Raw genomic sequence first — 25498 nt, 5'->3', positions numbered from 1 at the left:
TCGAGCCCCAGAGCCGGCCGCGCTCCTGTACGTGGCCCCTGCAGAGGCCGGAGCTCCAGGGGAGCCCGGCCAAGCCCTCTGGGGAGGCGGCTGCTGACTCCATGATCCCCGAGGAGGAGGACGATGAAGACGACGAGGACGGTGGCGGTAGGGCCGGCTCGGCCATGGCGATCGGCGGCGGCGGGGGCGGCCCGCTGGGCTCTGGGTTGCTCCTGGAGGACTCGGCCCGGCTGCTGGCTCCTGGAGGGCAGGACCCCGGGTCCGGGCCAGCCCCCGCGGCGGGCGCGCTGAGCGGGGGGACGCAGACACCGCTGCAGCCTCCCCCCCCCCCCCCCCCGCCGCAGCCGGGGACGGCTGGGGGCTCTGGGCAGCCGAGGAAATGCTCGTCGCGGAGGAACGCCTGGGGGAACCTGTCCTACGCCGATCTGATCACTCGCGCGATCGAGAGCTCTCCAGACAAACGGCTCACTCTGTCCCAGATCTATGAGTGGATGGTGCGCTGCGTGCCCTACTTCAAGGATAAGGGCGACAGCAACAGCTCTGCCGGCTGGAAGGTGCGTACCCACCTGGGGCGGGCGGCCGGACCCGCCGGGCCTCCTGCGCAGTGCGAGGCGCGTCTTCGATTCGACGGAGCGCTCCTGTGGCGCGGGGGAGAGGGGTTGGCAGGGAGAGCCTCCGTTGTGAGGTTTTGGGGGTTCTGTGTGATCCCGGAGGAGGGGCAACCGGGGACGGCCGCGAAGGTGGCTGGATGGGGAGAGAAGGCTCCTGGGGAAACCTCAGGCATGGCCAGGTGAGGCGAGGGGTTGAGGGACACCGGCGAGGGAAGGACAGACGGACCGGAGTGAATTTGCCGGATTCCTGGGTCATCGCAGAGAAGGTAGGTCTGCGGCCAACTTTGGAGTACAAGTCCCCCATCGTGCGGCGAGGCCACTGCGGGGGGAGTGAGGGAACGGGTTTGGGAGGATGGGTTTGTGGTTTTCAGTCGGTCGCGGGAGCCTGGTGTGTTTTGACTACCTGGATGAGAGCCCTGTGTCCAAGTTTTTGGGCTTGTGGGTGTTCACTCCCACAGGCACATCAATCTCATGACAAAAAGCGGTGGTTGTAAACCTTTCCCTGGCCGGTTTCCTTTTCTTGCCTGTGTCCACATCTCTGTTCTTCAGAGATGTCTCTACAGCAGGTAGCTTCTGAGATGCTTTGGGCCTGGCACGGGCCAGCCCTTCTGCCTCAGCGGGGACTCGCTGCACCTGCTGCTTCCGCGCTGAGGTCCGGATTCTGGCGCTGTTTGAGGCAGGGGCTCCAGGTGTGCAGGATGGCGCCTGGCGCTTCACCTGGGCCTTGGGGAGGGAGGTTTGCTGGCAGGGCTGGACCGTAATGGCTTCTACCTATGAGTGAACCTGAAGAGAGGCTCTCTACTGTTCGTTTTCAGCCTCTTGGGGCACTGGACACGTGGTAGGGAGAGAGGTGTGGAAAGGCATATGATGTAATGACTTCCTGCAGTTGGGCATCCAAGGAGATTAACTCCTGTGCCCCCGCTGGGCCGCTGATACCCAGCGGCTTTGCTCTTGCACCTCATCCTCCTGGCCCCATCTCCTAAGATAGGAATGCATACCGGGCTAAAGGGAGCCCTGTGCAGCTGTAGATACATATCTTTCTGTCAGTTGCTTCTAGTAACAAGTTGGATTTTTTTTTTTTTTAATTAAAAAGGTGGTTGCTTCCTCCTTCTGTCCCTTCCTTTGTTGTCTTTGGGGAGCCCTGTACTTGCTAGGTTCCAGTGGGTGTATAGAATAAGAACAGTTTGGCCTTAGGTGGAGAACTGAAGCACTGGAGAGGAGCTAGTACATGAAAAAACTAAAGAATTTAGTGTTATTGACTTAATTTGGTTTAAAAAAATCTTGAAATATGCTTTAAAATTTTTTTATGGCTAGTATAGGGAAGGGGTTCGATACTTTAAAAGCAAAACAAGTGCTTTGATATTGTTCCACAAATCTGTCTCGTCTTTGAACAAACACTGTTGTTATGCATCTTAGGTTCGATTCAATTGTATTGCTTTGCAAAAGAATGCCAGTTGTGTAATAATAGGGTATTTATGAAAAGGATGAGAATTCTGTTTCAAAGCAGTGCTGATGTGATACTTTTAAAAATTGAGTTTTCAAGTGGATAGCAAGGGTTAATCTCAGTGTATAGTTATAGGAAGGGATGAATTTGTGGGATCTAAGAAGATGGATTGGGTGGGGTGTGGAGTCTTTTCTAAATTTTTCACACTTGAAATTTAGTCCTACATATTTTGGATTTGGTGCAGAGAATCTGTTAGTTAAAAGTTAGCTTTAAGTTAGTTAGAAAGTTAACATAGCAAGGGTTTTCACCTTTTTTATGATTTTTAGGATTATGAAAGTAATTTTAACATCACAAATAATATTTCTTGCATCGTGTTTATGGTTAAAGATAATACCAGTTTATGGCATTTGAAACTTTTTTTTAAAGACTTATGTGGGAAAGTGTGGCTACCAAAAATAGCCTTGAATTGATACTGAATTAATTATATTTTCATGTAGCTTACAGGATCTGCAATAGAGATTTGGGGCCTAGTCTTAAACTTCGTGGTTTTATATCTTAACTCTTTTTGGTCTCATGGTTGGTTTTTTCTTCTCTGCTATCTCATTTTTAACTAAAATCTTATGAAGCATTGTAAATTGAAACTGTCCAGCAGTCATATGTTTAATACAGGGCGAATATTTTATGAATATTTTATCTTTAAAATTTTACAGCAGGTCCATTTCTGATTATCACATGATAACTAATCCTTGAAGACTATAGAGATCTAGTTTAGAGTTTTTGCAAGATGATCTTTACCAAAAGATGCAGCCATGCAAGAACTTCCAGATCTTTGATGATGGAGAAGGCCCTCTGAACTGGGGCTGCTGGTTTCACACTCCAGTTATGAGTAACAGCCAAGCTTTTTTCTGTGCTTGTGGTTTAGTGGAGGTGGAAGAAGAGGGAAAAGGGAGAGGTCAGGAGCTAATTGTGACCTATTTCCATGCATCCAAGTTTCAGGAATTGATTCCTATCATGATTAGTCATTTGGAAGCAGGTGTGTGCTTTTAAACCACACTACTCTCATTCTGAGTTTTACATTCAGGTTTTCAACTTCTAAAAATGTCTAGAATTCAGGTTCACCTCTCCCAGTCATGTGTGCACATAGGCGCAGTATGCAACATCGAGGCCTTTTGTAGCTTTTTGGGCCTTTGTATTATGAGATCTTGTAACTAGAATTATCACCCTAAGAGCACAGAGCGAATTAGAAAAGAGGTCTTAGTGATCAGAATCAAGACCAGTGAATCAAAGCTCTGGTTGCATGTAAGAATTATCTGGGAGCTTTTAAAAAATATCAGTACCCAGAGAACCTGATATAATTGGGCCGATGTGTGTGTATTGATTGGTGAGGTTGTTTTTGTTTAATTTTTGAAGTGTCTTAGGTGATTCTAATGTACAGCCAGGATGAGGTTTGCTGATCTAGTTCAGTCCCCTTATTTTATAGGTGAAGATCTTGATTCTTCAAGTTAATGACTTTACTAAGATCACACAGCTGGTTAGTACAGAGATAATTAGCAGCCGGTGGCTCTAGAGATCTTTATCACACTATTTTTTTCTCTTTAAATTGATCCTTTCTAAAGGTTATGTACTAAGCACTGAGTAGTCTTACATAAGTAGAAGTTGTTTTCCTAAAAAGCATATTTGTCTCTCCATCTAAAACTCTTGGTTATTATTTCAGCATCGGGAAGATGAATGATTATTGGTAGAGGCTGAGTGAGCACACAGTGTCTGTAAAGCTGTCTGGTGCCTATCAGGAAGGGTACCTAGGAACTGTGAAGTGAGGAAGGTGGCAAAAAAGGAGCATTTTAACAAAAGGAGGAAGCTCTTGGTTAACTTGAATTTGTCAGATGCAAACCGTGCCAGGGAGAAAGGTGATAGCTATCTTGCAGGTTCCCTTACCTCGGGCATTAAAGTAGAAATGAATAATCAGATGTGGTTAAAGGGGGAAAAGGTTACATTTCCTTTAACTCAGATTAAGCTTACTTGCACTGCACCCATAATTGAGGTGGTGAGGTCTATGTTTCCTCCTGTCTCTAAAACTCCAGGGTTTACCTGGTGAGGCCCATTTTCACTGATTCTCCTGCACACGCCCACTCCTCTGTGCTTCCCATGGGGTCAGGGCACAATAACGTTAGGCAGCTATGGGTTTCTGTGGTGGTTCCTACAACTTCACAAATGTGAGAGGACTTCTGCTGCTGCAAGTGACCGAGTCTTCCTTCATGTGAGAATGTGTCCTTGTGCCGATTCTTCCCAAGGTTAAAAGATGAGGGCTGGCCTGCCACATAATACTTGTTCACATCCTTACAGTTCTAGCTCTTTAGATGAATGCACCCAGTTCCTTTTCACCATACTGTATTTTTAAAAGTGTTATTTTAACTGCAAGTGTGATGTTTAAAAATATTTTTTTCAACAATTTCAAAACAACAGTGGCATAATAGTTTCATACTGGCCTCTGATTTTGACCCCAGTCACCTTTTGGACTAACTCACTAAAGGGCCGGTTAGGGTTGTGCTGTATGAGGAATCTGTCTTTAGCTTGGCCCCTGTTGCTGAAATACTGTTTTGTAATTTCCTTCGGCTGTACTGTCTTCGTCAGTGATTCTCAACTAACATACTTCCTCTTTCTACAGTGGCAGTACACTAGGGGGACTGTTTTTCTTCTTTTTCAAAGCTGTGTCATCGACCTATGAGGTGAAGAAATTGGCCATTTTAGACTTTGATCTGTGAGCCCCGTGTAGCAGAGAGGCTCTTTTAAAAAGAAGTTAAGTGTTTGTTTTGATATGTTTATCTCCTCCTTTGAAAATGAAATGAAACTATGCAGACTTATTTTTAGGAGTTTTTGGGAGGGTTCTATTTTAAGGGAATGATACCATAGAAGAACATCTGTAGTTAAACTTTTTAATACTCTACTTATGATGCTTACTTAAAACCACATATTTTTATTTGGAAAATTTGTGAAGAAGCCTTGTCCCACTAAAAAAATCGTTTACCTGATTTGCAAAAATTTAGCAGACACTGTTCATCTAAAGATCTTTATAAGAATGCAAAGATAAGACTGTTGAAGCTAGTGCCTTCTGAGGAGATACCCAGCTTACCCCTTGCCGATCAGTTTTTGGATTCCCTGGGCTGGAGAGAATGAAATTTATTTTGTTTTCATACTCTTTTGTCTTGTCTGTGAGGAACAGGCTCAATCCTATTTTTGACTCCTCGTTTTTCTCCTCACTTTTTCCTGTATCACAAACGGAGGAGCCCTGAGGGCCACTTGGACTTTCTGCTGCTGTGAAAGAACTGGGGATGACATACACGCAGGTGGGTTGTGTCAGTGGACGGTGCAGCTGGTGCACAGTGAGTGAGTAAAAGACTGAAAAGAGAAAACCCTTTTTACTCATTTGCATCTCATGCCATTTCATTCATTCAGCAAATATTTATCAAAGGCATGCAGTGTGCAGGGCGTTCTGCCGGGCCCAGGGATGTAGTGGTAGCACAAGGCAGATAAGGTTCCAGTTCACAGGAGTTTGTGTTCTCTTGGGGGAAGACAGAAAATAAACATGCAAATCTGTGCCCTGTAAACTTGTCATCATTGCCCCTTCTCTTTGCCTTTTTCCCATCTGTACTTCTGCTTTCCTTAGTGCTTCAGCTCTCTGCGAAGTCACCAGCAAATGGCAGAGTGGATGCTGGGCCCTGGCTTGGAGCTGGCCTTTAGCTCTCTGCAGGTCATAATTTTTAGCTTGCTTTGGAGATGCAGGGCCGCTGTCACACGCTCCTGTAGTTTGGATCTTTTGGGGAGAAGCTGGAAATAGAGCACGCTGGTAGCCCTGGACTCACCTTGGGTCCCCAGTTCTGTCTTGTGGCGCCATGATATAGGTCCAGCCTCTTGGAGTGGATGTAGAGCCTTGATGCAGTCGAATTGTCTGCATGACTTCTTGTCTCAAATTAAAAACTAAATGAAGTCTTAAGGATTATCTAAATACTTCATTTTGCAAGTGAGGACACAGGCAGGAGCATGTGAGTGAGTAGCTCAGGGACCCACAAGTAGCAGGGGTGGAGTTAATGTGTCCATGTGAGCCCAGGGCACCAGTGTTCTGTAATGTCTGTTGCTAACCATTGTGGTTTCACAGCTGTTCGAGCCAGTGCCTCCATTTCTGCAAACTCTTTACTTCATTTTCTCTCCTCTGCTCCCCTCCCCCATCCTCTAGATTGGCTGGCTAGCAGGAGAGTAGCTGTGTTTGTCTTTTTGCATTCTCTATCAGCACTCTCAGCTCACCTTGCTGGAAAAGCCTATTCTCTCAATGTCGCCCTACCCTGCCCACCTCCTGACTTCTGTCTGTTCCTTTTGTCATTTTTTTGTGACTCCTATATATTCTCAAGAACAGCGTAAAAACCTTGAAAGCAAGGAAGGTACCTACCAGACAAAAACATTTCTGATAACTTGGAGCTGCTTTTGGGCTGATTGTCCTCAGCCCATGAGCTTAGCTTTGTTCTGGGACAGTGATACTGAAAGGGGATGATGTGACTCAGGAGTGGAGTGATGTCATGTGTAGAATCTTTTGGATACTTGTAGCTCCGAAGGTGGCGCAGACCTCCTAGTGTTGGTATCGATATGATGTCATGTAATTGTGAAATGGTGCTGTACTATCTAAGGCATTTCTTACAGTGTCTTGTTTCTTAGTGTAGAAGTCCCTGAAAACTTCATCAGAGCCAGCTGTTACCCATCACAGAAACGGAGAGAAACCTCATCTTGGGATGACCTTTCCTGAAAAGAAAGTTGAAATCATGTTTTCCTTCTGTGTGTGGACCCCGCTTTATGCAGCATCAGTATTACTTCTAGAAAGAGTCGCCAAATATTACATATCCACTTCAGAAGCAGAGCTCTGGTGTAAAATTAAGTTGTCCATAATGTTCTGCATTTGCAGATGTAAGTCTCAGATGTACTTGAAGTTTTACATAATGGATTGGTAAATGTAAGTCACAGATGAAGGAGAAGAGATAGTGAGCAGTCTGAGCTGGACCTGTCCAGGGCCAGTCTGCCTCTCTTCCGAGATGGTTTTCTGAATAGGTGTTTTGGCTACTGATTGTCATGGAAGACCCCAATTCTAATCAAATCAGTGTCCAGACAGGCTCAGTATCTCTCACCATTTTATTCTTGATCGAACGACTTCCATTTCTCAGTATTACAATTTCCCCAGTTGGAAAAAGAAGTAAAATAGAAAGCATCTGTAGAACATTGTGACGTATCACTTCTTTCTGGTGAAATACAACTGTATGGAGTATGCTTCAAGCTGGGCTTTCCCCGCCCCCCCAGAATGTGTATTTTCACTTGGACCTTTTTGGGAGATTTTAATCTTGAGACTTTTTCCCTGCAGTGTGTCAGTCCCTACTATGAGATAACGGTACAAAGTAGATAAAGTTTTCTGGTGGCCTGTGGTACTTGCACTCATTTGTGTACTCTCATGCAAGTACTCTCATGATTGTGTGTGGTGAAGAAGCCAGCTTATCTTCTGGGGGCTCACCATGCCTGGGTATCCAAATGCACCCCCATTCTACAATGGAGAGGTAAGCTTAGAGCAAGGAAGCTGTGGCTCACTTGCAGGGGGGAAGGCTAAGGTGGGAAGTGGCCCCTGCCACAGACAAACAAAATGCATTCGCTTTCCTCTGGAGTGAGCCCATAATAATACCAGCAGATGCCTTCGACAGTTCTCAGTACGTGTTTTGTCATTTCTTGTTTATTTCTGTGAAGACTTTTGAGTGTGCATGTGTGGGAGAATCCACATCGTATTTTTTCTTGTGTTTTGGATGTCTAGTGAAATTAATAACTTGGCTCTTGCAGCCATTGAGAATTTTCTTTAAATTTAGAGCCAGCAGAGGGAGTGCACATGTCTTTAAACTGATCTCAAGTTCTTTTCCCCACATAGCTAAAATAATACCTTGGTTAAAACACCAAAAAAAAAAAAAAAGGTCTGTAATACAGAGTGTTTGTGTGTAGGCTTATGTCATTGTTAGAAAAGGATAATTTGGAGGAGAGAGTGTTTAAAAACCTAAGATAACTTTTTTAAAAAGGAACTTTGGTGTTCTGAGACTTATGGTCTAATTCCCATCCTCAAATAATTAAAGCCTTTTGAACTGAAAAATTTCCTCCTTTGCTTTACATATTTTTGCTACTTCACTTTTTTTTTAATTTATTGTTTAAGTGAAAGATAATTGCTTTACAGCATTTTGTTGGTTTCTGCCGAACATCCACATGAATCAGCCGCTTCCAGTGAAGCTGCAGTGCTTCACTCTTGAAAACATAGGTGAACGTTCATCTGTACCTGATAGCACGCGCCGCAGTGTGTCAAGAGCAGTGGGTTCTGTGTGTTAGTGCTCTTTTGATTGAGACTCTTGATATTTCCCAAGACGTCATTTTCCTGTAGGTGAAAGAAAGGCAAAAGCTACATTATTCTTAATTCAGATTTAGCAGTCATGGACCCACTGGAGATGACAGCTTTGCAGTTTTGTAATCTAAAATTCTGTAGTTCTGTGTTCTGTAGTTTGTCACACTCTTCATGTTGCCCGTATTTTGGTGGTAGCAGTTTATTTTAATTGGGGAGCTCTAGTGGGTTGAATAGTACCCCTCCAACCCCCTCATTAAGGTCCACCTGTAACCTCAGAGTGTAACCTTGTTTGGGACTAGGATCTTTCTGGAGGTAGTTAGTTACATTAAGGTGGAGTCATGTTGGATTCATGTGGGCCCTAGGTCCAGTGACTGGTGCCCTTATGAGGAGGCTGCGTGACGCCACGGCAGAAGGTGGAGCAGTGCAGTCACAAGCCAGGGAGCGCCAGATTGCTGGGGGCACCAGAAGCTGGGCAGAGGCCGGGCAGGACCCTCCGCTGCAGCCTTCAGAGGGAGCATGGTGCTGCCCACACCTTGAATGTGGACTTCTAGCCTCCAGCACTGTAAGAGAATACGTTTTTATTGTTTGAAGCCCCTGAGTTTGTAGTAATTTGTCATGGTAGCCCTAGGAAACACATAGGCGCACAGGGATGGAAGAGAGGAACATGAAGGGTTGCAGAAGAGGAAAAGAAGGTTTTATTTTATTTTTAAAATTGAGATATAATTGACATAACAATATTAGTGTCAAGTGTACAACGTAATGATTTGGTATTTATACATGTTGCAAAATGATCATCACTGTAAGTCTAGTTAACATTTTTCTTTTTTTTTTCTTATATTGAGAACTTTTTAATATTTACTCTCTGAGCAACTTTCAGATACCTAGGTATTAACTGTATTCACCAAGCTGTATATTGCATCCCCAGGACTGACTGACTTAGTAATTGGAAGTTTGTCTCTCTTGACCCGCTTCACCCATTTTGCCCTCTCCCTCCAAAGTTATATTTAGATTAAAATTAAAATGTAATCACTCCTAGGCTACTTTCTGGTAACTTAAATTTCTTCTTCATCCTGCTGTTAGGCACAGAAGGGAGGTGTGAATTCCCCTGATTTCCCAGTGCAAGCTGCTGCAGTGAGCCCTCCGCCCTCCGTTTAGCGTGTATTTTGGGCTCGCTCCTAAGCCTCCCACCCTTCTTACTCACTTTCTACTTCGTGGCCTATTTCGTGAAGCTGGTGGAATGGCTGTACTTGGGGAGTGTGGACTTGAGGTTTAAGGCCAAGGTCTAGCTGAGAGCTTTGGTCTGTGGTAGTCAGTCTTTCAGGGAGGGAGCAGCCTGGGTCCTCAGCGGAAGAAGGTTGAAGAATTCTCTCTTCCCCAGCCCAGTCAGGCTTGAGAAGGTATCGCCCCATCAGGTTCACTGCCGTCCATGGTGGCAGTAAGGGTAATCAGAATGTCTCTGGAGTCTCCTTGGTTCCTCCTGTGCTTAGTTCAGGCCCTTTCAAAGTGTCAACACTCGAGCCTTCAGGCTCCCATCTCCTCTATACATTTATGTCTGCAAAACCCAGCCATCCTGAGGGAGCATAGAGTGGTAGTCCTCATTCAGGTAGCAACAGGTGTTTTCTAGGTTCCGTGAAGGTGTTTGGGTTGAATTGTTCAGAAGTATTTCAGAATTAGAATTGCATCTGTTTATGCTCATATTTCAAAATAGTATTTTGGGAGAAGGGAGCCAGGGTTATAAATCAATTGGAAACACAGTTTGGTTTTTATGATAAAAAGAGGAGTTGACACAAGATATTCTGAGGCCTAGTTATAATAATAATAGTAGCTATGATTTATTGAACACTATCATATGCCAATTACTCAGGTAGATTTTTTACATCTAATATTGATCCTACATGTTAAGCATTTAAGTATAAACCCAATTTAGAGACAAGAAAATGGTTCAGAGAAATTTAATTGCTTGGGATTCAGAGGAAGGTTTCTTTGAACGTCAGTTTTCTGCTACGCTTTGCTGCCTCCTGAGTGTGGTGGGACTTTGCCTGGGGGTGGATACAACAATAAAATTAAATAGCTGCCATTGAAAAAGTTGCTACTGTGTGCCACATTCTTTGTATGTATTACCATCAGTCCTGATGGAAATCTTTCAGAATGCTGTCCTGAATGTTTATCTTCTGGACTGTGGCTCACTTGGGGTAACTGATAACCTCTCGGTGTTGGAGGGGAGTAGACACAGACCCATGATTTAGGTTCCTGCCCTTGATTTTGCCTGAGTGAATAATTTTAAGAATCTAATCAGTGCCTGGGCTCTTAGTGGAGCAATTTAATTTGGGGATTTGTATTTCTGTTCGGATGCTGCTTTAGTAAACCACTGTTTAACCATGGTTTACTATAGGTCAGATAATGTACTAGTGTTCAGGACAAAAAGAGTGATACTATAGTGTGTGGAAATCCTTAGGGCTGGGCTATTATCTCTCAGAAATTTCTGCCTTGGGAGAACAGGGTATATCTGTGCTTCTATAGGCTTCAGGTAGGTAGATGGATGGAGATAATACCACCAAGAAAGATGGATTTCAGGGGAAAAAAGACATTTATAAAAGGTTTGTGGCAGAAGTGTGGTCGAAGCCCAATGAGATCTCAAAATTAAAGGTATTAAGCATATTTTGTGAGGTGGTTGACCCTTTCCAATGCAGTTACTAACAGGTTTAAAGCAAGACAGACACAGAAAATCTTGCAAAATGCAAGCTGCTGGCCAGGTTAAAGGATTTATCTTATTAAGGCACTTACTGCTTTTGTCTTCAAGGTAGAATAGGTATGACTGGACCTAAAATGATGGTTTTAATTGGCCACAGGAGTACAGCACCCATGTGCCCTGAGATAAAATACGGCTTGCAGAAGGCTAATCCCATGTGTGTGCTGGAAAAAATTTTAGAACTCTCAGTTTCAGAGTAAAGATAGGTGAGTAGTGTCTGGAGAGTGTCCAGAAGATAGACTGAAACCCTGTGATAAATGTGGAGCAGGCAGGAGGGCTCTGCCTGATAACTGAGTGAGGCCCGGGTGTGGGGAGCGTGGTGGGGCCAAAGGCAGTTACAGAGAAGGTGGCCTTGGCCTTGTGGACTTGTAAAGATACAACTCTGGGTATAAACCTGAAGTTGAAGGGGGGCATAGAATTATATCCAGTACAGCTTCTTAGATGTCTCCTTGAAAATTGGTATTACATTAAAAAGAGCAAATGGAGAGTTAAGCCATTAATTCACATAATTCAAATCTCAGAACTGCTTTTTTTTCCCCCAAAGTGTCATAATTTCTAAAAAATGATAGTTCCTTCATCATAAATTATCTAAATAATTGCCTCAGTTCCATATTTCACATAAAGTTTGGCTGAATGATATTTAAAGCCATCTCTCACCTTCCTCTCCTTTCTCTCTTTAATTTTCACTTCTATTTTACTCAATTTTTTTTTTAATGCAGTTTTACCTCTAATGCTGTAATGGTCTCATAAAGTAAAAACACTCTCTCGACATCTTTCCATTAGAACTTCTTGTTGGTAATTCTTTTGAAATTCAGCGTAATTTACAAGTCAGTTTTGCTGTTTATTTTTTCTAGAATTTTTACCGTGTGTGATAGCTGGTCTGGAGTTTTCTGTCAGCATTTGTTTCCAATCAAGGACTTGTTAATCGCACCCATCATATGTTTGCATCTTGGTCTGTATTACCTTGGTTTTTTTTTTTTTTTTTCCCTTCTTTTCCCAGCTGGTAGAATAAGAAGGAACATGCCTTTATTCACTATTTGTTAGAACAGTCCAATTAACAGCATTAATTTGTCATTTATGAATATACCTATGATTATAAATAAACCATGGCCCACAGACTACATTTTAAGCAAGGTAAATTTTTTTTTTTTTTTAAGTAAAAATTGACACTGAGCCCCAGACATTCCTGTGAATTTTTTTTAAGAACAGTGATCAGTTATTTTGGGGGGCATCGTTTGTGTAATCCTGAGAAACCCAGAATGAGCCTTAGAAATGTTATGGGCCCGATTCTTTCAGAGTTGTCTTCCGGCTGACACAGGTGTGAGTGTGCTTGCTTCAGCACAGTTGGGCTCTTAAGCTCCTGATAGGCAGCTTCCTAGGTGAGCTAGTATGCTGTTTCTTGAGTGGCCTCGATCAAGCCTTCTATCTCCAACCCTGTCCAGTATAGATAAGCTTACTGCCTCCTCTTTGAATAGATGTGTGCCCTGTGCTGAACTGAATTTTCTAAATCAGTCCTGTTTAGTCTCCTTCCTTTACATGAAAGATCCTTTTTTTCCAGGCTGGAAGTCTAGGTGATCTGGGCCACATGTTAGGCTTCACCACAGTCAACCTTCGTGTCAGTCACCAAGGTGAAATTTGGCATCCGATTATGCCGCTCAGCTTACTGGGTCTTAGTTCTCTTATCAGAGATTGAACCCCGGGCCCTCAGCAGTGAAAGCATGGAGTCCTACCTACTGGACTGTAGGGGAATTCCCTGGCATCTGATTGTAGGTATCTTTTAGTAGATGTTCTTTGGGAGGAGGTGAGGGATTTATTCTGATAATCTCATAATATCGGGGAATGCTCCGAGTTAATTTGTGGGTAGTCAGTACTGAATTTGGAGAAGGCAGTGGCACCCTACTCCAGTACTCTTGCCTGGAAAATCCCATGGACTGGGGAGCCTGGTGGCCTGCTGTCTATGGGGTCGCACAGAGTCAAACACGACTGAAGCGACTTGGAGGAGGAGGAGTACTGAATTAAGTAAAGCACCATGTGTCAAATTAGGAGAGCTAACTTGTGGTGTTATGGGCTCCCTGGTGCTCAGCCACAAAGAACCCGCCTGCCAATGCAGGAGACACAGCGTCAATCCCTGGGTCAGGAAGATCCCCTAGAGAAGGAAATGGCAACCCACTCCAGTATTCTTGCCTGGGAAATCCCATGGACCGAGGAGCCTGGCGGGCTGCAGTCCATGGGGTCATCAAGAGTCGGACACAACTGAGTAAGCAACAACAGCAACTTGAGGTAGTGAAAACTACCATCCTCCAAATTGATTTTTAACATAATGACTTCACCAATGAATGTTTTTATCAGAAATTACCATGCTCGTTTTTAAGATGTATATTTTCCCCACATCTTGGTTTTCTAATCACATCAGGGCTTTAAATTGATGGATAAGTTTTAACTGTTAACACAGTGGGATAACATCTGGGCTTTTCTCTCTGGGCTCCCAGTGTTTATCCTGCTGTGAGCACAGATAATTTTCACCTGACTTCTGTCTGTGTTACCTGAGCTGAGATTCCTGCTGTGTCCACTGACCAGCAACACTGCGTTCTTCTAACAGCTTTGTGTTCATCATTCTATCTTAAACAGGATCATAAAGCTTTCATATGTCTTTTCTAGCTTGTTACCTCATGCTTCTGTGCTTAGTCAAGAAGGAAGAGAAGAAAATAACTCTATCTTGGTTTTATCATTTGCATCACATGATTTTACAACTTTGAATACTCACTTGTCAGTGTGGTTACTGGGGAGATAATTTTGATTACCGTGGGCTCTGAGAGTTACTGCTGTCATCTCTTCCCTCTTGCCACCCTTTTGGGGAAAAAAAAATTAATTTTGCTCAAGGATACATTTTATTGTTTTTCAGGCAAATGATTTCAAAGTTGGACCTTGTGAGACGTTAAAGCTCTTTGCCTCAAGTTCAGTTATTCATTAGCTTTTCTGAAAAAAATAGTACACTTTTAAAAAAGGGTTTCCTGGTATTTCCTCTGGACTGCAGCCTTGTCTTTGACCAGTGAGGGCACTTCCTTGATTGTCTAGCTGTTTCTGCTTTTTGAACCTGAGACTGCCGGTGTTGGGTTGAGCCTTAGGCCGTCTCAGAATCTAAGCGCCCCAGTTTCACTTGTCCTGATTGCTCCCAGCTGCTGTCCCATTCTTTCCTGTTTTGTGTCATTAGACATTTGCTGAAGAGGTCTTCCTGTCCTTCTTCCCTCTTTCCCATCACCCATGATCTCTCTGGGACCTTTCTCCTGCATCAGTGGTTTCCAACCTTGGCTGTATTTGAGAATCACAGGGAGCTTTTAAAAACACTGCCGTCTAGGTCCAGTCTGAAATCATTTAGGTTAGAATCTCTCGATGTAGGGCCTGGGCATCTATATTTTTTAAAGCTCCCGGATAGTTATGGTGGGCAGTTAGGGTTGAGAACATTGCTTTAGAAAAAAATGAGAGATTTTGACTGTGGAAGTTATCAGCCAATTTAGTGATGACTTTTACGTCTAATTCCACCCTCTCCTCTGTGGGGAGGTTACAAGGTGAGTTTACTCCCTGAAAGTTCCATATAAAAAGGGAGGAGTGCTGTCAAATTGGGATCTAAGAGAACAGTTGACTTCTAAGACAAGGGCATCATTATTTAATAAACTGCGCTTAACTAGGATTTCTTCTCTACTTTCTTTTGTGTAAATGAATGTGGTTTCTTTAAAGTTTTCCATCTCCCACTTGTTTTTCTAGTCTCCACTGGACCCTATTTAACTAATTTTTAAGTGTTAGGGAGTTTGTAAGAAGATAGTTCAAGTTATGGTATGATTCTTGAAATCTGAGACAGATAAACTCACTCTTCCTCTTTTGTGCAGCCTAATCTGATGTACTAGAGGGTTCTACCATGTTCTGACGCATTAAGCTAGTGCTTCTCAAAGCATGGTCCCCACACCAACAGCGGCAGCATCACCTAGAAACTTTCTGGAAATTCACATTCTTGGCTCACCTCAGACATACTGACTCAGACATTCTAGACCCAGCAATCTGTGTTGTCACAAGGCTTCTAAGTAATCCTGCTGCAAGCTCAAGTTTGAGAACCACTGCTTTTAGCCATTCGCTGAGTCCAGATTAGGAGTCAACAGTCAAATTTTTCATGCCATCTTGACTTCAGAGGCCTGATAAGAGTTGAAAAAGATGAACAGAGAGCTTGCAGTGGTATCTGTGGAGACGTAACAGAGTTCTTGGCCCTAGAATAGACTTTCCACGGATCCTCATTTGCTGTGTAGCTTTCTGTGTGGTCAAGGTCACCAACCTCCCCCTCACCTCCTGCCAAGTTGCTTCAGTCACATCTGACTCTCTCTGACCCCATGGACTGTAGCCCACCAGGCTCCTCTGTCCATGGGATTCTCCAGTGAAAAATACTGGAGTGGGTTGCCATTTCCTCCTCCAGGGGATCTTCCTGACCCAGGGATCGAAGCCACGTCTCCTTTGGCTCCTGCTTTGCAGGAGAATTCTTTACCACTGAACCACGGGGGAAATCCTTTCCCCTCCCCCAGACAACAGTAATAAAGTACCTGCTCCAGTGCACAGAGGAGGCCACGTGCTCACCCTAGTGCATATACACTGTTCAGAGGGCTGTGTTTAGGTTGGGTTCTTGTTGTTCGGTGATCTTTTCCCATGCTTATTTGTTTGGGTCTTTGGGGAATGTTCCTAGTTTAAGACCAGCATCAGACACCAGCCTGACTCATCCACAGACAGACATGGGACATGTGGAGGAGAGATAAGATTAAAATGTGCTGGGTGTAATCAGTGTGAGAGGGCAAGTGAAGTGAAGAGTGATGCTGCTTCCGTGCTGAGGTAGAGGTGAGGCATGGATCTCGGCCTCTCCTACCACAAGGTGAAGCTAGGTAGAGACCGAACTAGCTATTCGCTGCTTGTCAGTATCATTGGATTCTGTCGTCCATTAAACAGGGCCTCACGATCAGCTGTATCTAACATAGCTATTGGCTTTAGGAATATAAATAGTAGAAAGAATGGGGTTGGCCGGGTCTTAGAAGTTCATTGCAGGACCGCTTAGCAGCTGCTTCAGAATGTTGCCTGAGATTCAGAAATACTCATATATCTGACACATTAAAAAAAATAGGATTAGTGTGGATTACCAATTTTTCTGCAGTTGGGTAGATACCATTTTCTGTATCAAGCTCTACCCGAGATGACTCAGCTTGGATGCTGAGCTTTAGTGGCACAGTAATCTGGGTTTTCTTCTTGGGAATGGGGAGGGCAGGCAAGTTACTTTCCTCAGATTCACCAGGATTCTTGGGAAGGATCAAGAAGGCAGGTTCAGTTGTTGGAACATCAGAAGATTCACGCAGCAGTGGGGAACGCTGTGTTGAGAGGCTTATGTCTGGGGCCAGAGTTTGGACAGAGAGTCCTGAATATGGTGCCCTTAACACCGTGAGCAGCATTCAAAGTTGGACTCCAGGAGAGTGCTCAGGCCTTTTAAAGAAGTCACACATTAGTCAGCTGGTGGAAACCTGAGTGTCCCACATGCGGGGATGCTTCCCAAAGTGGCTGCTGCTCACAGATGAAGAGACACATGTTAGTTCACTTCCATTTTAGTTTCCCTAAAGAATGGACTGCTGCCTGCGTGTTCGGCGAGTGGGCTGGTGGTGGTGTATGTTGGAAAAAACACCTGATATTAAGGATGCATTTATAGAGGAGTACAGTGCCTTAAGGAACAGCCAGGCCAGCCAGGCTCCTAAGAAAAAGACTGCCTGGCAGCCATGGAGAAGGCGTGACTCCCAACCCAAGGACCAGAGGGGTCTGAGTCTTCAGCTCCAGTGGCCCAGATCTGAAGATGGAAGTAAGGGATGTTGGTCTGCTCAACCCCTCTTCAGAAATTCCCTCTGCCAGGTGGTAATGGAGGCTTCTGGTTTTGAGGATATGGCCCCTGAGTCCTGACTTCTATGGAAGAAGTTGCAGGTGAAGCTAGAAAGTTTTTATCCCCCTCCCCCAACAGTTGTACCTTTGAGTTGTACTGGTGTGAATGGATGTGATGTGTGTGGGCATAGCCTTAGGTTGATGCGTCATTTTCATGCTGTAACTAAAATCTGCTATTAATTGAACACTTATTTATGTGCCAGACACTGCTGTGGGATTTATACATATTAGCTCTTCTTTAAGATGGGGAAACTGATGGATAGAGCCAAAGCCATACAATTGGAAAGGGATAGAGGTGGGATACCTCTATCAACACGTCTCTGCATTGACCAAATAAACTCCACAGCCAGTAATTGAAGCTTTAGGGATTTTGATTTTATAGAACTGCCTGAGATCTCACTGGGCTGTTTGTTCCTACCATCTCTCTCAGTTTGGTTTAAAAGAGGAAGGAGGGGGAGTTTGCATGATCTTCTATTAAAGTTGAGGCAGATGTGTTACACTTGGCTTGTCACTCTTTCAGAACCTGAGAGGAACAGACTTGAGTGTGTATTTGTGGACAAGCATCCACAGTGAGCACAGAAGCCTTGTAAGACTTGCACTCCTGTGGAGTGTGACTAGGCCTAGGGATGGGACCTCTCCAGACTGCCTGTTTTCTCCAAACTGCTTGCAAAGCAGATTTAAGTGAAGTTATACATACACACACAGCCCCAGGAAAAAGGATAAATCACCTTTCTTTGTTGGTTTGATATAGGCCATTTATTTCCTAGCCATAGAAGCAAGTGTGTACCAGCTTCATTTAGATTAAACACAGGGCTCATCCTAAACATCTTGTTTTCCAGATGTGAGGGGCAGGCCCAGTAGGCTTGTGACTTCTCCTGGTAGTAGGGGTGGAGGGGAGTGCTAAGTCACTTCAGTCGTGTCCGACTCTGTGCGACCCCATAGACGGCAGCCCACCAGGCTTCCCCGTTCCTGGGATTCTCCAGGCAAGAACACTGGAGTGGGTTGCCATTTCCTTCTCCAATGCATGAAAGTGAAAAGTGAAAGTGAAGTCGCTCAGTCATGTCCGACCCTCAGCGACCCCATGGACCGCAGCCTTCCAGGCTCCTCCATCCATGGGATTTTCCAGGCAAGAGTACTGGAGTGGGGTGCCATTGCCTTCTCCGGGGGTGGAGGGGAAGCAGGTGCTAAAAAGACCACGACACCCAGCCCCAGGTGCTGGAGGGAAATAGTTTTTCATCCCAGAAGTCACGTGGAAGTCTTTATATCTAGTTGTAAGAAGTCAGAACTAGTAATGTATTTTTTAAAATTTATTTACTTATTTTAATTGGAGGCTAATTACAATATTGTAGAACTAGTAATATTTTTAAAAGGAGTGTTTAAAATGAAAAATTTGCATTTTGCATGTAAATAGAAAACACAGGAGGTGTTTGTAAGGTAATGCATGTATCCTATTTAACCTCATACTTTCTAGTTAAGGTTTTCATCATGTAGATGGTGAGTGACTCCTTCAGAAGATGTTATGGAATGGGATTATTTCTTTTTTGACGAGAGAGTTTTCAGGATGGACTTTCGATATTTCGTTTTCCCCTTCTTCCTGGATATTCATATAGGAACCAAAAAAACCAACAGTGCAGTAGATCAGTCCAGCCCTCGATTCTGTTCTCCAGCCCTGTGTGAGGTGTGACGGACTCCACATCTGCCAGCCCTTTACTCCTGACTCTTGGTAGCTAGACCACCCTTCTGGCACCCCCACGTTATGTACCCAGCATTGCCCTGTTCATCTCACCTGGACCCTGCTTCCTTAGGGATTTTCTAGAGAAAGGACTAATCTGAGAAACAAACTGATGCTAAATTGATGCTGGAACCTCTGACTTCCAGGACTGAATGCCTCGGATGTTGTCTGATCTCTCCCTGTATTTTCTGGAGGAGGAAATTGAGGGTGAGAGATACAAAGCACACAGGGAGGCCACTCTTAGTTGTGAGCTGCCTCAGTGGTCAGCTCAGTCATTTTTACAGAGGATGACCTGCCCCACCGTCTCACGAGGGTCTGCACCGGCTGATACGTGCCTGGACAGATGCCTCATTTCAGACAGCCCTACACTATTTATTCTCCAGGGAGGAGCAAGGTGGAGCCAGTGTGGAGGCGTTCTGTGGAAGTGCACCCGTGGGAGACCCTCGGGCAGCCAAAATGCTGCTCATAGACCTCCGGGCCTTGAAGAATGACGGCCTGGTGGCAGCTGTGTAATCCAGAGTGGTGGGGCCTAAGTTTTCTTAAGTGCTTGTAACTTGGAGGTGTGTGACTATGGGAAAGAGTTGCACTGCATGTAATGTTTCCAAGAATTAGTTACTTTGTGCGGGAGGAGTGGGTACTGCTGCCTGGGTCAGTGGTTTTAATTGGCAGCGAATCGCTCCAAGGAATATTCGTGGTTCCATTGGTCTTAGTGCCGGGCAGCCTGTACATTACATCTTTTGGGTAGACTTGGGAGTCTTTTATTGAGAATTAAGTCCCCAAAGCAGCTTTCTGTAACTATTAAAGTCTGATTGATAATGTTTAAGCTCTTTTGTAGGCACTGGAGAAATTTGGTAGTCTTTGAAACAAGCAGTTTCTTCGGCTTTGGCATTGAGAGGAAGAGTGCCACTTCTAGTTACTTTTAATGTTACCAGGAACTCTCAGACCTGGTGCTGATTATTTACAGGTCTGTAGCAAATAGGATTTCTAATGTGGTGAAGGAATCCATATGTGCCTTAAAGGTGAACTAAAAATATAGCAAATTATCTGACTAAACCTCACGTGAACGTAAGATTTTCCAGCCACACAAGTTTTTGGAAGCTCTGGTCCCTCCCCAGCAGGTTGGTGGCAGTGGTACTGGCTTCTGTAGCTTGCACCAGGGTCTAGGTCTTACCCAGGGCTCACACGACATGGTCCTTTGGGGACAGGAGATGAGTTGCAGCCATGATTATTCATTCATCTGCTGTCACTCGGCCAACAGGGTGATGTGTGGATGACTGCAATGGTTGTAGAAGTAAGTGGGCACCGTCTTAGTGAGTGTCTGGTCGGCTGAATGACAGGGATGTGCACAGGATGCTGACCTTTGTCTGCTGAGGCGGCACTGAGCAAGGCCCCTCTGGGCCCAGAGTCTGTCTCACCTGGAAAAGAAGGCAGTCTTGCTGAGCTCTGCATCCCGGCTTGTATTTCTGCCCATCCTTCATTATCTCCACCTCTGATAATGAAACTTCTCACAGTGCATTGCGTTGGAGTTCACTTTCACCTCTGATAATGAAACTTCTCACAGTGCATTGTGTTGGAGTTCACTTTCATTCGTTGATAAAAGTATTACAGTCATCAAAGAACTCTTGCACAACTTTTGCAGCCCTCAAGGAAAAGTGATAGAACACAGACCCACTTGACAGATAACAGGGTATGGGGGAGGGAGTTCTTCCTCTTGTTTTGGCTTGGCTATTTGTTTGTGTAGCCCCAAGAGAAGACTGAGTCTGCTTTTTGTAAAGGAGGTACCTCGGCTCACCCCTAAAGTGCCGAGTGTTGGGTGAATTGATGAGTGGAAGGCGCACGATAATATGCAGCACTTACGTAGTCTTTTGATGATTTCATCTAGAATTGTGCCATCTGGAAACTCACATTTACTAGGACGCAGGGCCAATTTCAGATGGTACTGAGTCCAACGTGTACTTTAAAAGTGGTTTAGATTTTCCTTTGGCTAAAACCTAGGAGGTTGTAGACTAATAGAATAATAATAATGATAGCTTCTCCTAAGGAGCCCTGAATAGCCTCAGAAGCATTCTGATGGGAGGTGAAAGGCAGGACTCTTTATTCTGTTTGGTTAGTGATGAAATTGATACATGGTAGCCTGCACAGGGTCATAGAGCTGCTCCCTTTGAACAGGAAGTTAAATTCATGTGCCTACAGCTTTGACTTATGCTTTGCTGCCAGGAATTGCTATCTGCAGAGTCTCCACACCATGAAGGATCTTTGCTATCGTATTTTCCCGGCTCCCATGGAGCAAAGGTTTCCCATCTGGAGTCTGAATTCTGCTGAAAGTGCCTATGTCGAAGCTTGACCAATCTCAGAGTGGGATGGGGTCCGTGGGTCCCCCGGCTTGGGGACCAGTTGCTGACTGTTGGATCTGGAGCCGCTGGCAGCGCATGCATGGCTCCTCCGCCCTCTGGGAGCGCCCCGTGCCCTGCTCCGTGCTTCAGTGGGGGAGCTGCTGTGTTCTTTTCGCCAGCACGACAGAGAGCCTCTGCAAGGTGTTCCGTGTGCTCTCCCCATTTTAGAGATGCCTTTTACCTCCCATTAGAGTGCTTCTAAGGGCAACTTAGGGAAAGCTACTGTTATTACTATTCTGTTAGTCTACAGTGAAAATCTAAACTGCTTTAAATACGCACTGGAAATGGTATAATCCCACGTTGGCTTGCACAGAGTGGTAGGGTGTGCCGCCCCAGGCATCCGTACCCCTTGTACAGGCTGCTGCCTTCATGCATCCTTCAGGGGTACCTGGAAGAGAAGTGAGGGGCACAGGCCTGAGTTTGCTTCTACCTCATTTCCATCCCACATTCTTAAGAGGCTCCGTGCTTTGTTATTGCTGGTCTAAAAACAGACATCAGTCTGCTGTTCCTAGGTGGACTCAAACCTGCGGAAAAGTAAAGACCACCTTTCCCTTAAGGTGTTAATTTCAAATGAAAGTTTGTTTATGCTCCTCTGTACCACAGCGGCAACTTAGAAAGACACATGCAGTGTGAAGGGATAAAACCTGAGGCCAGAGGACAATACAGTAGTCGACAGGTGCTGAGTTAGCCCACAGATCTGGCTCTTGAGTTTCACAGCAGCTGAAGGGAAGAGGGACATAAGACTAGCTTCCAGATTTGTAATTGCCTGTAAATAAAAACAGATCAGTTTCACAGAAGAAGCATGGCCTTTTCTGTTATTGAGGAACTTTTCCCTCCTAGGACATCATAAAGAGAACACTGGTCTAATGGGTGACACGCTCCTATTTGGGACTTGGTTCTCGTGAGCCAGTCTGAGCGTTCTCTCCTCATTGTATTTTGTCTGTCTATCTAGCCTTGTAAATCCGTTTCTGACATGTCAGGAGTTTGGTTGGGTGTGTGTGGCTCCAGACCTAGGGAGCAACTGGGACTTGCACAGACGAAGCAGTGTGAATCAGGTTCTTTGGGAAAGGTCTCGGAGCAGCCCAGGGCAGAAACTGAGGCTTGTAGGGAAACTGAGGAATGAGACAATGTGGCTGAAGGTGAATGCCTTTGCATAAGGAATTGTGTCTACCAGGAAGTCCAGGGCTCAGCAGAAGGGGAATGTTAGGGGTCAGCTGTTGTTTAGCTCAATGTGGTGGGGTGTCTGGCTTCCACCAGGATTTGGGTTGTGAAACCAGATTGGTTTTCACGATGTCTCAGGGAAGGGCCAGGAAGTCAGCAAGGAGAGTGTGTTAGTTTATTGAGCACCATCCTGCGGATAAACCTGAAGATAAGACGATTCCTTTTTTAGTTGCTGAAGAATCTGAAGCTCGGGGTGGGTCTGCCCCAGCTGGGTCCAGTGGTGTTTGGTGCACCCAGTGGGCCCAGCCCAGCTGGCTCCTGAGTGGCAGTGGAGGAATACCTAGCCTGCCTGCTCCGCCTCCTAGTTTCCCCTCCTTTGTCAGAGGCCCCTGTTACTTAGAACAGTTGCTCGGGGCTGGAATCATCCTCCAGGTGACAGATAAAGGGACCCTGAGACTGTGTTTCTCTGGGCAGAGTTGGTCCCCAGACCACTCATGGGAGTCTTGTGGCTCCATGTGGAGGCATCAGATACAGGGGTTAATGGGAGTGGGGTGTCCGGCAGCGCTCAGAGCTCTGTGTGCCCACCGGTGGGACACAGATTATGCTAATTCTTACAAAAATGAATATGTGTGTGTGTGTGTGTGCATGCACATGCGTGCGAGCACACACACACACACACAGGTTCCACAGTTTGCCTGTGAAGTGGAAGCTGGGCCTCGGTGCTGTCCTTCTCTCCTCCATTTTAGGCCAGTCCATGTTCCTGCAAACAGACAAGGCATTGTTTAAAGTACAGTGTACTCGCCTTCTTTTGCATTGTCATCAGAAACCCTTGACGAAATGTTTAATTTCTCTCTGAGGTTATCTGTACTTAGTTGACTTGCCCGATAATACATTTGGTTCTAGAACCTGGAACTTTCTTCTTGCCTGCTCGTGTTACATTAAGTCCGTCGTAGGACACACAAGTATTTTTATAGAAACCTTAAGGATTCCTGCACTTTGAGATGACTCAGACCAGTGTTTCCAAACTGTTACTAGTTTGGAACACAATTAACTGGGACACATGCTGGAGAAGGGCTTCCCATTCTCTTCCCTGCCCTAGCTTTTCACTAGGCTAGCTGCCTGTCCTGTTACCTCTTGTTTGCAGTAAGGCCAAAGGGACCTGCCTTCTAAGTGTAAGGTCCCATTTAAAAGTGAAGCTGCTTCTTAAGGCTACTTTAACAGAGTTAAAAGCTCTGAAGTTCTTGTGACAGTCTGCTAACTAGTTGCATTGCCTGTGATGTTTTATTTAAGAATAAATAAATCTTTAAATTGATAAGTTCAGCAAAGGTAGAGATGAGAAGTGTGAGCTAAGTAAATTGCTTTAGAGCTATATATTTTAAAAAAGTCTACTCATGGTTTTCCCCCACATTTATGGGGGACATGTGTCACTCTCTTTGTGAGCATGCTGATTCATTGGCATGGACCATGGACTGGATATCATAGTATTTTTTTTAAAGCTGAACTGTATGAAAACTTAAGATTTACAAAAAAGACATAACTGAGGTTGTTGTACAATTACAGTTGTTTAATTAATGAGCTGTTACATTTAAAAAAAAAATCAGATTCCAGAAGTGCAATTAGAGTCAGCTTTATAGCAATGCACGTGTTGTACAAAATAAGATGTGTGTGCAGAGACCCAGACCCAGCTCTCCCAGCCTCTTGCTTTCTCCCTCCCCAAGAGGCAGAAGCTAAGAAGAAACTGACTGTTGGGACACACGAGACTGCCTTAGTGGTGACTGAAGAGGTGGTGTCTTGCTGGCTCGGGGAGGCAGTGGTCTGGGCTGAAGAAACAAACCAGCTTGACAGTGCCTTGTGCTTGCATGCAATGCCTCTGCAGGATGCTTTCTACTCTGCTGGGTTTATTCTCTGCAACTGGGTGAAAGCCAGAAAGGTAGTTTGCTCTGGTAGGACTGGAAAATGGGTAAGATTGAAGGAATGCGGGCAATTTTTGATGAGAGGTCCTGACAGGATCTCAGTTCCTTAATATTTTGTAGGTAAACATTGTGATGTTGGTTCTGCAGTAGAGAAGTTAAAAATGGACATCTCTGAGGGTCTTTGCTAACATAAAATAGCTAAGCCTATTTGGGTCTGGTAGGGCTGGGGTAGTTCGATGGAGCTGTATTTTGAGGAGAAGGGGTGGCACCATGCACGGTGCCTGGTACGATTCCTGCGGGCCATTCCACATGTAGCTCTTTCCATGTTCCAGCTTTGCTGAACTTCTTCAGAAAATTACTGTTTTTGAAAGAAGAAAATCTAAACGGTGGAGAGAAATCTAGGCTGTATTTAAGCTGGCCTTTGTAATTTTTTCCTAGTTACACACAGCCCACATTCTGGAGCTCTGTGACGTCAACACCCTTGCCTGGAGGGTCAAGAGTTTTGACCACCCGGGCCTTGGCCAGCCTGGGTCACATAGTCGCATGCACAAGCCGGGGCCCTTGTTTACTTCCTCTCGTAGCTGGGACATCGAGTACTAAGAAGGACTGCGCGCCTGCACACGAGTGCTCCTGCCAGCACGCTCAGCCCTGCCGTTCCTGACTGTCTTGGAAAGCGCTCCATCCGCAAGGCAGGCTTTTGTTCTTCGAGTGCAGGCTTTATACCCTGGCTACACACCCCTTCCCCAGATTCCAGAGAAGACCCAGAGGCTCTCTCCCCTGCAGCCGAACCCCCACAGAATCCTCAGCTTTAGCAGCTGTGAACTTTCAGAGCAGTAGGAGGAGTCAGGCTAGGTAGATCGTGCTGGAGCTGCATGGTCATCTGCATGGCATGGGATCCTGTGACTAACGTTTAGAAAAGGAGTGCTTTCCTTGGATGCTGATGGGAAAGTTGAGGGGCTTTTGGATTATACACTGTTGCCTAATGTGGATTCTAAGACACAGCCTTCTAATTACAAGTGTATAAACTGTTTCATACTGAATGTTAGTCAAGCTTAGGTGATCCTTTGCAACTTCATGAATAATCAAAATGCAAAAAGATGTTGCACATGTTTGAAACTGTTGCAGAATCAAGTTTTATAT

At 45.0% G+C, this 25498-nt stretch overlaps 1 protein-coding gene across 1 annotated transcript in view; it reads left to right on the top strand.

The window, feature by feature from the left end:
• FOXO3 (forkhead box O3) overlaps positions 1–25498 on the top strand; it is a 118736-nt gene that overhangs the window by 1972 nt on the left and 91266 nt on the right. The window contains exon 3 of the mRNA XM_010856694.1: positions 6–554. Coding sequence (XP_010854996.1) covers positions 6–554 — 549 coding nt within the window. The remainder of the gene's footprint in view (positions 1–5; positions 555–25498) is intronic.

The sequence above is a fragment of the Bison bison genome, unplaced genomic scaffold, assembly GCF_000754665.1.
Source record: "Bison bison bison isolate TAMUID 2011002044 unplaced genomic scaffold, Bison_UMD1.0 scf7180017864373, whole genome shotgun sequence".
Taxonomy (NCBI): Eukaryota; Metazoa; Chordata; class Mammalia; order Artiodactyla; family Bovidae; genus Bison; species Bison bison.
The sequence above is the reverse complement of the archived record's forward strand: the minus strand, read 5'-3'. Positions and strand labels throughout refer to the sequence as shown.